Source organism: Mesitornis unicolor, unplaced genomic scaffold (genome assembly GCF_000695765.1).
Source record: "Mesitornis unicolor isolate BGI_N332 unplaced genomic scaffold, ASM69576v1 scaffold40942, whole genome shotgun sequence".
In the NCBI taxonomy this organism is placed as follows: Eukaryota; Metazoa; Chordata; class Aves; order Mesitornithiformes; family Mesitornithidae; genus Mesitornis; species Mesitornis unicolor.
The window spans coordinates 3,289-14,485 of record NW_010170581.1 but is presented as its reverse complement, the minus strand read 5'-3'; the positions used below and the strand labels follow the sequence as shown (position 1 = coordinate 14,485).

General features: G+C 39.9%; 1 protein-coding gene across 1 annotated transcript in view; it reads right to left on the bottom strand.

Annotated features, from left to right (window-relative positions):
- Window positions 1-3,290: 3,290 nt before the first annotated feature.
- Window positions 3,291-11,197, bottom strand: part of TRMT10A (tRNA methyltransferase 10 homolog A (S. cerevisiae)) — a 10,068-nt gene continuing 2,161 nt past the window's right edge. The window contains 5 exon segments of the mRNA XM_010179735.1: window positions 3,291-3,721; window positions 7,225-7,330; window positions 8,460-8,609; window positions 9,589-9,663; window positions 10,183-10,254. Of these exon segments, the coding sequence (XP_010178037.1) occupies window positions 3,555-3,721; window positions 7,225-7,330; window positions 8,460-8,609; window positions 9,589-9,663; window positions 10,183-10,254 (570 nt within the window). The 3' untranslated portion in view covers window positions 3,291-3,554.

Here is an 11,197-nt window from a genome sequence, read left to right as displayed (position 1 = left end):
CAAAAATGCCTCACTCAAACCCTCTTCCCAAATCGTAGTATCCAGTGGAGGGGGGGGACAGGACACAGTTGGGATGGGACTCCACCAAATACGGGTGGTGCAAACCTCAAGCCATTGAAATGGAGGCCACCAATGACATAAACAATATCTGGACTTTTTTTCAGGCCTTGTGAGTGACCTGCAAAAGCAGGATTGGCATTAGTCTGTTTTAAATATACTTCTGTCAGTTTATTTTCAGAGAACCAAAGAAAGGTGATAAATCAACCCTACTTCCACTTACTTTCCACAGCAAGATTATTCAGTGCAGATGAGCTCATTCAAAATATCTGGCTGTTTGCAGGGGAGGGAGAGAAATCCTTCCATTAAAGGAGGAGCTTAGCTCAGAGCAGAACTCAGTGAACTCTTTCCAAGAGCCCCTGTCTTCACTTCATGTCTACTGTAGCAACAACTTCCACCTAACTAACTAACCTGTAGTCCCAGATAGACGACCAGAGTGTTCATGAATGGCCAGAGGTCCCTCACTAGAATTAAATGCACTTGAAAGGCACGCTCAGACTCCCACTTCTCACAAATCCCAGGATACAGATTGATACAGATTTCTGGTCACTTGACTGTTTACAAACACTTGCCCGCTGCAGCAGAGGCAGTAAGTATCACTTTCAGAAGTCCATGCCCTTCTTTGGAGCAGCAGCCAAGGACAGTCAGGGGTTATATTAAAAAAAAAAAAGACAGAGCACGTGAAATACATCAGAGCGTGTATTTCAGGATCAGAGTGAACCAGCACGAGACCAAGACTGCTTGGGATGCTTTTCCCACTGATGTCAGCAAATGGCTGTTCTAGCAGCCTCCACTTTCACACTGCAGAAAGACTCTGAAAAGGCAGGACTCTCTTCCTGGTCTGTCATGAGTAGCTGTGGCATCATGGCAAGGACTGGAGGTGTCACAAGCTGCACAAGCCCTCTTGCATTTATAAGCTACTCTGTCACACGTGTGTTTCAGTTTATCACACTTGATCTGACACCAAGGCAATTTTCATGTGCTCCAACCAATTCAATTGTTTTCATCAATAACTCTACGTTGAGCTCATTGTAAGAATGGCCCTTCAGTGCTTTTTGCACTGTCACTTCTCCCTGAGGACTCCAGCCTGCTGCCTGAAAGCAAATTACCACTTTAGCACAGTGGTTCCTAGTGCTGGCAATTCCACCAATGAACAGCCAAGCATCTAAAGCATGTAGAAAAAGAGTTAGGAGGCTCACTAGTATGAGCTCAGGTGTGCCAGGAGCAGCCTTTTCTAGACAGCTGCAGAACTGTAGGATACTGAAAGGCTGAGGACTGCAGCAGCAGTCAAAGGGCTATACCCACTGAAATCCTAGTCTAGTCTTGCTTACTGCTCCATCTCACCAGTTAACTCATCCTGAGAGCAGCATCCTGTAGAGACAGCTCATGACAACAGGCATGAACTTCAGCCTCATATGATGCTATTAGGCTGGCACAAACAGAGAAAAGGTAAACAGCAGCAATGCCAACTACTGGCTAAGGCACCAGCAAGGACAGGAGGACCAGGTGATCATGACAACACATGTGGTCATGCTTTCGCTAGCCACCAAGATGCTGTGACATTGTGGAGTTAGCACTAGAAGCCTCCCAAAAGCAACATAGTGGACCATCTTTTGCATCTATTTTTCCATAAACAGGTAAGCTTCAGATCTGCAAACAGCTTGATTTAAAAACATGTGCATGCACATGGGTGTGTATGCATTTATCTAATTTCACTGGTAAAGATGTAAGACAGGCTGTCTTTCAAGCCACAAAACAATTCCTTAAGATGCTTTTGGACCCTTTCAGAACATCTCCAAAGTCCCCAGTTTGTCTGTGTGACCTAGTCTTGCACTCTCAATCCTGAGTAAATGAGGCACATGTATAAAGTGATCTTAAGAAAATCCTAGAGAATGAAGAGTCTTAGATCAGGTTTAATAGGTGCCTTGTGTATTAACAAGCAGAACCTCAGCTGTGAAGATGTAACTCTGTCTAATTTCACTGTTTTACACATTTATATCAAAGCATCAGTGTAATACATGGTCAGTATACTTTTCCTGCACTTTTTGTTACAGAACTGAAAAACAACAGTTCTTTTATCTTGTTTCTGGAAGAAAAGCAGTCCCATTTCTGTAAAGCCTAAGAAAACCCACATTACTCGAGCAACAAACCATAATCCATACATTTAACAGAAGAATCTTTTCTATTATTTAAAAAGTAGAGAGAAATGCAGTAAGTGTATAAAGTCATAAACAGTTAGCAACCAGTTAGTTGCTAACCCTTTACAGACCCCATAGGGATCTGTAGGGATTTCACTTTTAGTCTTCATTTGAAAGCAGTAACAGAGGCAGGAATAAAGACGGATACAGGCTGAGTCATACTTGGATCAGCCCTCTGATTCCAGCTCTGCAGCTTCTGAGCAGTTATGATGACATCTTCTTACAGTCTTCAGCCGACCTAGGCGAGTGCTGCACTTGTTCAGAGGCTGCAGCTCATAGGGGTGATGCCACACTTCCAAGGCATCCATTTCAGTACTCTGCAAAAGCACTTAAGTCAGTTAGAAATAAGCTGAATCAGGATATCCAGCCAAGACTGAGACAATGACTTTTTTTTTTTAAAGGAAATAATATGACGAGAATACAATACACACAGGATCACATGATAAAACAGGTATACTGAAAATTAATAAGTGACCTGTAAGAAAGAGTTCCTGTCTCCTGGTATAGTTTGGAGGCTGTGTGATAAATTCTGCTAAGAGGATCAAGAAGTAATCAAAAGCAATTGTGTCACCTCAAATCAAGGTGCATCACGTACCAACCAAGGCACACAAGTTGCACTTTTGCAGACATCCATCCTGCTCAAGCTGAAGTGTAAAGCACTGTCTTAACTCCACACTCTTGTTTCATCAACTGACCCCAGGTAACTAAACATGGAATAGAAACCACTGTGGCTCAACTGATAGAGGCAGCTCGGTTGCTTGTGATTGTCTGTTGAGATGTTCAGGAAAACCAGAATTTTTTTGTTTACTTGTTTTGAGTGTTCACGCACACTTTGCAACAGGCACTAGAGGTAGCAGGTTTTGAGGTCACAGGAACACTTGTCATTCACTGCTTTTAAGAAACCTTAGAGCAGAAAGGGAGAAGAACATATACATAAAAAAAGTAACTACTTATGCTCTTGGGTAGTACACCAAACTTGGTATGTATAAAAAAATAAAAATTTTAAAAAAACCAATAAAATTAAATAGCTTCCTTGGGAAACAAAATAAATTCTGCATTTGTCATCAATTTATTATTTTTTTTTAAAGCTATTAATATGGAAGTGTCAGGGTAAGAAACTGCATTTCTCTTTACCCTTTACATCCAGGAACAGCTCTGGGCAAACAGTGGAACTACCGAGCATGGAGACAATTCAGTATCACAAGAGCAGCAGATGGTCTTTGGAGCAGAACTACTTCATGTCCTAGTTTTATCCCATGAGCTGCATGTATCATCTTTCTCATCTTCTCATTCTGAAGCCTAGTTGCTGTCTAAGTCATTGCCTTCATCATCTTTTCCAGACAGAGCATGCTTGGGTGAATCACTACCTTCTCCCAAAGGAACAGCCCCTTTCCGCTGTGGTAAGACACTGAAAAAGGCTTCCTTCCATTCTCTCTTCTCCAGGTATGCAAGGATGATCTCAAACACTGCAACATTAAGACAGACCATCAGCTCCTTTACAGGGAGTGAACTGTTGACAGGAACGCACTCTCAAATCCATCTTTATGAAGGCATTCAGTTGTGGCATCTTCAGAGTAAAGCTCATGAAATACAGGCAGAAGCAGACACAGCAATTCTGCTACTGCTGCAGTCTAAAGGCAAGCACGCTTTAAGTCTCCAGGTGTAAGGCAGACTCTCTGTTCTCTCAGTTACTACAACAGTGCTTTTCTGCTGCAGCTCCAGTTTGAATTTATCTCAGGGACAGAGAGAAATGCCCTCCCTGTGCTTCAGGTCTCACCAGTGCCTTCTATACAGACATTAACGCCTTCCCAAGTTTGACAGGAATATGGCTGTGGATGCACTTTAACAATGACTTTTTCCTTCCCTAACAAGGGGACAGCCAAAAGTCTTCCTAAAACCTGCTACAGTTATCTTTCTCTTTCATTTCCATCTGAGCTTATGGCCAAAATCTTTATCAGTCTCCACTTCTGTGACCCTTCCTTCCTGTTTCTGTTATGCTAACCATACTCCTTACCATACCACCTTACTCCTGTTTCAGCTCCCAAAACTTTCCCTGATGGACAATAGCTCCAAATTGCATTATATGCAAAATTCATCAGCAAATTCTTATTCACAAATATCCCAGGCTATCCAAAAAAACCTCTCAACATAGACTGTGGCTTGGCAGCAGCAGGAAAGGCAGGAGGAGGCCCTATGACTGGTGAGTAAGCCAGACTTGGATGACAATCTGGGACATAGGGATGGCTCCTCAAGCTTGGGGCTACAGGAATAGTGCTAACACCACTGGAGAATGCTGACTTCAAAGAACGCACCCAGCACAAGCCTTCTTGATGCCAAGCAACAGCACATGAGAAAGGATCAAAGGAACTGTGGAGGGAAAAAAACCTTACAGAGAGTTAGGCAGGCATTCAGAAAGGGAGGAGCAGCATGGGTCATATACTCACAGAGTCAAGTTACCAAAAAAGTGTCACATTTACTAGAGGTTCCCTGGATCCAGGTTGCCTGGACATCCAGCTGCTCTCTGTCACACTGATATCAAAACTGGCCATTTTACTAAGCAGGTTATTCACCTGAAACGTACTCTGAAGGTAGGAGCTGTCAAAGGACTATATTAATATCACTGAGTCACTGCAGAAAGCATCTGTGGCAAAAAGGCTGACTTAAGGGAAAAGAGTACAGGGAACAGGTTTCTTCTCTTTTGCTTTGAAACTTTATCTGCGTAGTAAAACCAGAACTGATGGACAGAGAGAGTGGCTTCCACAGGAGAATAGAAACTTCTATGATGGGCTGCAACAACAACAGAAATATTATGCAAGGACAGAAAAAGACAGCACGAACAGTTGGAAGACATCATTGTGGACTGGAATGGAGCAATATGGTCTCTGCAATATACATTACAAAGTATTAGCCTTGGGATACAAACCTGAACAGAAGGAAACAAACTCTCTCAGCTACATTTGCAGTTGTGTTTTGCAACACACAGATTTCAGATCTTCCCAAGTTTTAAAATTCCAGTTCGAGTTTTAAAAAAAATTCTCATCTTACACCTTGTCAGTTTTCTAGCACCAAGTATTTCACACATACATGAGTTCCTCATGCCATTTTAACATGGCAGTGCAGGCACTGCAAGGAGTCTCAATCCCAAGAAAGATTATAAAGTAGTAAGTAAAAAGCAACAAGCGAATTCTGCTGTTAATGACACTGTCAATCGCCCACCACCAGAGGGCCCATTTAATGAAAGCACTTCAAAGACTGATAAGGCAGTTCAGAGTTTCTTCTACTGGGCTTTCCAAGTTCACACCTATCAAAAGTAGTTCCATGAAGACCAAGCAGGTCCCACAGTTCCATCTGGTGAGTCCCATACTATACTCTGCCAGCTTCAGCTTCTGCACCAAGCATGGGAATTCAGAGGCCAAAATAACAAAATCAAAACAGAAAGGGGAGCAATTACACCGTTACACAAAACAGTGAAGTGGATGTATTCACAGCAAAATACAAAAACCTCAGTGCAAATCTTCTCACCTACGCAAAATTTATAACACCAGATTTGAGAGGCAGCTTGATTCTGTTCATCTTACTCATGCCAAGTAGCATCTTCCATGAAAGCTGTCTGTTTAGATTTAGGGTTTTAGCTATTAGGGTTAGAATATACTCCAGAGCTGTAATTACAACTGTTAAAGGTACCTCTCCTTTTGGAGGTGGTAGAAAGGCGTTTATTTACCTGCCCAAAAATCTTAAGCAGGATACTCCTATAGTGTAATTTGTACCTAAAAAAAGGTCTGTGCATTAAGAGCCTTTCAGCTGCAATTTGAAAGTGTTTTAGAAGGACAAGGACAGATGAGCTCACACAAAATGAAATCTCAGCAACTAAACTGCAGTGGAATCAGTGCCTAGAAGTCTGTCATGAGAAACATGCAGAAGACCATAGAGCAGATAAATGAAAGCCAATATAAGTGATCCAATTTATACCCAGTGCTCAGACATGTAGAAGACAGCCTCCAGAAATATTGACACTAGAGGTCAGTATAAGATTATTGCAGAAAAACTCCAGTAGAAAGCTACAGCTATCATCACATAACACAAAGTCCTATTCTTGTCTGTGTAAATCAACATTTAAAAATCAAGTTGTGGAAACAAAATCTTATATAGGATTTGATAATTTTTAATTCTAGTGATATATTATATTCTCTTCCACATTTAAATAATCTTCATTATCATGCAAATACACCCCTCATCTATCAATGGGAGTTTAAGAAAATAAAGTTATCATCGAGCAACGTGTTACATAATCAAATGAACCTGAAATACAGCAAGGTAAGATAAAATAAAAGAACCTGAAGTGAGCTAAAATAAAGACTTGGACACCAAGTCAAAAATTTCCATAAAGGTCTGAGTAGGCTCCACTTTGCATGCATTTATGTTTAATGACACTGAAAAATAATCTAAGAATAAAACTGAAAGTTTAAAAGGAGTAGGATCCAAGACTTGGTTAAGCAATTGTATACTTCAATTAGAACCAGGAAAGCAGGTAAAAATACAGTTATGAAAGCTCAGCGAATGGGGTTCTGCTGATGCCAAATGAGGTGAGTCTGCAGGTACCTAAGCAATAACTACTGAACAAAGCTGTTGAAAGGTGCAAACATCAGATACATTTAACCTCCCCTGGGATAAATACATGGGCTAGTTTCCAACATTTTACCCACTTACATATTAAGCCTGGAAACAAATTACTCATAGGTCAAGTCATCAGAACAGGAATGCTTCTAAGTGGCTAAGACACCACCCTTTACATTCAAATATATCTAAAATATTTACAGGTCAGGGCAATTACTGTATCCCAAAGGCAACCAGATTCAAGGAACAGTAACAGAAAACAAGAACTAGGTATCTGCACTACAGTGCACATTTTGAAGGTTCAAATTCTGAATATCACAGGTATAATATAATTATTTTGTCATTTAAAACTTACCATGATTAACAGCTAACACTTTCCGACTGTTCATCTTGACAAAGTTTCCAAGTGGGAGCTGTGCATGACCAATTCCCTGCTCTACAGCTTTTTTGTAAGTAATTCCCTGTGGGAAAGACACCAAAACAACTGGACTGAGAATCACCATTTCAGATCAGCCCATGCATATTACTGCAAGTATCACTTTCTGGTAAGAGTTTTGCCAGCGCTGCCATGACCTTGCTTTAGAAGTTACTTACAAAAAGAAACTTACTTTGGTTAGACAGTACCTGCTGCAGGGGCTGCCTTTGGGAGACCTACTACTTTGAATTTATGTCATAGTGTGATGTATGGTCAAAAGGATTGTAAATAACACTTGTCCATGCAGCTGCAGCTCTAGAATGTGTCAGCCATAGCCCATTTTAAAGGCCAGTTTATGCTTAAGTACAAGTTACTCAGATTGCAGTAACTGGGTATTTTTTGAGACAAAGAATAAGGGATACAGAAATGGTGTTTGATTTTTTTTAAACCTGGCAACTGTACAAGGAGTTATTATACCATGATGACTATATGAAGGATCTGCTTTAGCTCCTTCCTAACCTTTAACTGTGGACTAACTGCTGAAGTATCATTTGGTAAGCCTTAAGATCCATCCCTTTTATTAGCATTGAAATATCAAACATGCCACCAGAAATTACATAGCAGTGTCATTGAAGAAAAGCAGTAATGGTGCTGTAACTTCCCAGCTGCTTTCCCTATGAGGTTCCAGATCCACACAGCACAAGCCCATGTACAGGTATGGAACCAGATCCCTGAGGCTTGTGCGATACTTAGCCAAGTTCTCCTGACAAGGAACGTTATTCAAAAAGGACATTCAAGATTCAAGTCCTGTTCTTCATCTATATTTGGGCACGTGCACATACAAGCATGTGCACACACAAGTGCATGAACAGAAACCAAACCCTTCTGTCTGAAAATATGGCCCTCAGTAAGCTGAGCAGTGTTATTCATTCCATTCCTATATTTAAAATGAAAAGATAAAATCCTAAAAAGCTCAGCATGCCTGCGCTCTGGAGCACAAGCCACTGCTACCACAAGTTTTTCCCCCCATTTCTTCAAAACTTTTTCGTAGTGCATCTCTTTTGAAGTGGTTTTTCAGTTACTTATTTTTGTTAGCTTACACATGAACAGCATTAATATCAAATACGGTGCCAAAAATAATAGTGCAGCTGTAAAGAAACGGACCCCCAGTTTACCTTGTGGTGGTTGTGATCCACCAGTCCTCCAATCACATAGGCTTTCTTCTCATCAAGCTCACTGAGAACGTCCGGGGAATCTGAGGTAAGATATACTAGGTCTTCTTTCTTTATTAGCTCACTATAGTGCTCTGTTCTAATTTGGATATCCTCGAAAAAAGGCAGTTAGAAGAAGTTACATTCAGCTGATGAAATGCTGGGCAAGCTTTTCAGACCCAAGATGGAACCAGCAAAAATAAATGCAGCAGCATGCAGTCGCTTCATATCCCTCATTGGTGTTTAAGTTCGTAACACGGTGCAGACTGACTTCTGCATAAATAATCCACAGTCCCTACAGCACTGACTTGTAAAAGTCATCAGGAAATTTTCTTAAACCCAAAAAGAACTTCACAAATCCTTAAGTTCTTGTGATTCCCTTCAAGTGCTACCAGATTTCTCCTAGAGACCCAAATAATTTCAGTCCACCTTTCTAAAAAAAACGAAATCAGAAGTGAATGCTCAGTTAACATTACCTGTCTGGTAAGAGAGTTATGCTATGCTTTTGCAAAGCAGCTATCGCACAAGACAGGCTGAAAGCAGAACTGGTTTTATTTACCAAAGTGCTCTTCATTTGAGGTTGTTGTAATACTGGTTTAACAGAGAGTCACAAGGAAAACCAACATGGGTTTGACCATAAGACAAGCTATTTCTCTGAAGAACACTTCAATGCTGAGAGGCAACATGACGGAAGCAAAGGTCCACACAAGAAAAATCACATAATGATTTCAAAGTCTTATTTCTGCCCCTTTCCCCCCCCCAAAAAAAAAGAGCACTGTCAAGACAGATGCCTGTCAGAACTGCCTAAATCAAGCAGTCTTGATTAGTCTACCAGCAAATGGAATCTGTCCAATAAAAACAGGTGAAATTGGACATATGTGGGGATCTTCAAGCAAAAATAAAATCTAGATGCAAGACAAGCAGTCTTTGGCTTATTAAAGTTAAATTAATTAAAAGCACAAAGAGCCACATTATTTCTGACATGTTATTGCTCTGATGTGGTCCTTCACAACTAACAACCCACTTAACAACTATGATCAGGGATTTTTTTTTTTTTTAAAAACAAACAAACCAGAAATAGTCAATTATTCACCTTCCAGTTCACCCATCCTTTGTCATTTTCATCCATGTTGCTCTTCAACTGACCCCCATGGCTGGTCAAGTAAAACTTTGACAAGAACAAACAAGAGGTACAAAATACTGAAATGTTAAGATGCCAATCTGTTTTCACTCTGTACAAGACTTTTTCTACGCTTATTAGTCAAAATTCTTAATTATTTTTAGCTTAAAGTGGTACTATGACCATATTCATACATAATGACACATCCAAAAGACATATATGCACTTACAGTCACTTTTTTTTGCTAAATTCATCACAGATAAAGCTGTGTCCCAACAGTATTTTAGTGGCACAGCAGTATCCGGCACTGTGCATCTGCATGCACATACTTTTTCATATATACGGGAACTTTAATATCATGCAGCTTGAAAAAATCACTTTTTCATATAGACAGAGATTTTTATATCATGCAGGTTGAAAAGTCAATTTACTAAAATAGAAGTCATTTTCTTATTCAAAAGCAGCTTAAATATTTTTTCTGCTACATTCTTGCCATTTGGGTCACAGCTGTCTTTGTCATATGCTTTGTATGAGGCTATAGTCAGTGCTCAGGTTGTTCAAACATACCTGCACAGGATGAAATGCTTTGCGGTTTTCTGCATAACATCTCTGAATTTGCTTGTGAAGCTTCTTAACATCCTGTATACAACACAATTTGTTGTTACATAGTCCTTCAGACAGACCACCACAAAATGCTTTACCATGAGCCAGCTAGAAACTAAAGAGAGAAAAAAGGAAGCTTTTAACTGGCAAAAGTGACTACTGAGAGAATGTGGACATCAGAGCACGAGAGGAAAAAAAACCCAACCACTGTGATGTGATTATCCTGACAAGGAAACACACATCTTCCACAAAAATGTAATTAGACACATCTATACATGTGCTTGATTTGCATAATTCTAGGAAACAAAACAAACAAAAGTCACTAGGATTCAACTGTAGATAATAACACACTATGACTCCAAATTAACAATTATTTAATTAACACATACTCCAAATTAATCTGAGGAAACGAGCAGATTTATCACTGTGACAATACTCAGTCTTTCACCTATGGGAAAACCCTGAGAATATACAGTTTATGTTTAAGAAAATTAAATAGGCATAATTAACCTGAAGAACCCCAGAACAATGCAAATAATTTAGTGGCTGGTCCCAGCATTTTGACAACAGTTAGCTAGTACTACTTAAAATGCAGTGGACTTAATTTTTAGCCAATTATGGTTTTTGTAAGGTACATTACATAGCTTTATTTTTAGTGCCCCAAATGCAGTGTTTTGTAAATATAACCTATTCCCATTTTAAAATGAAACATCATTATATTATGTTGAGTCATGTAGCGTTTTTGAGAATGTTTTCCTGTCTCAAAAGGATTTCAGGTAAACCAGACTTTATCCCTTTAATATTGCAATGCAAGTTTTTACAGACACTAGAGAAAGCATCTAATTAACCCCATTGCTAAAGGCCACAACCATCTTCACTTACAACACTTCACCCTTCCCAGATTCCCACAGAAGTGCGAGGTTTTGTATCAGTCCTAACAGTGGCTCTGCATGACCAAGTAAGGAAACAAATTTTACAA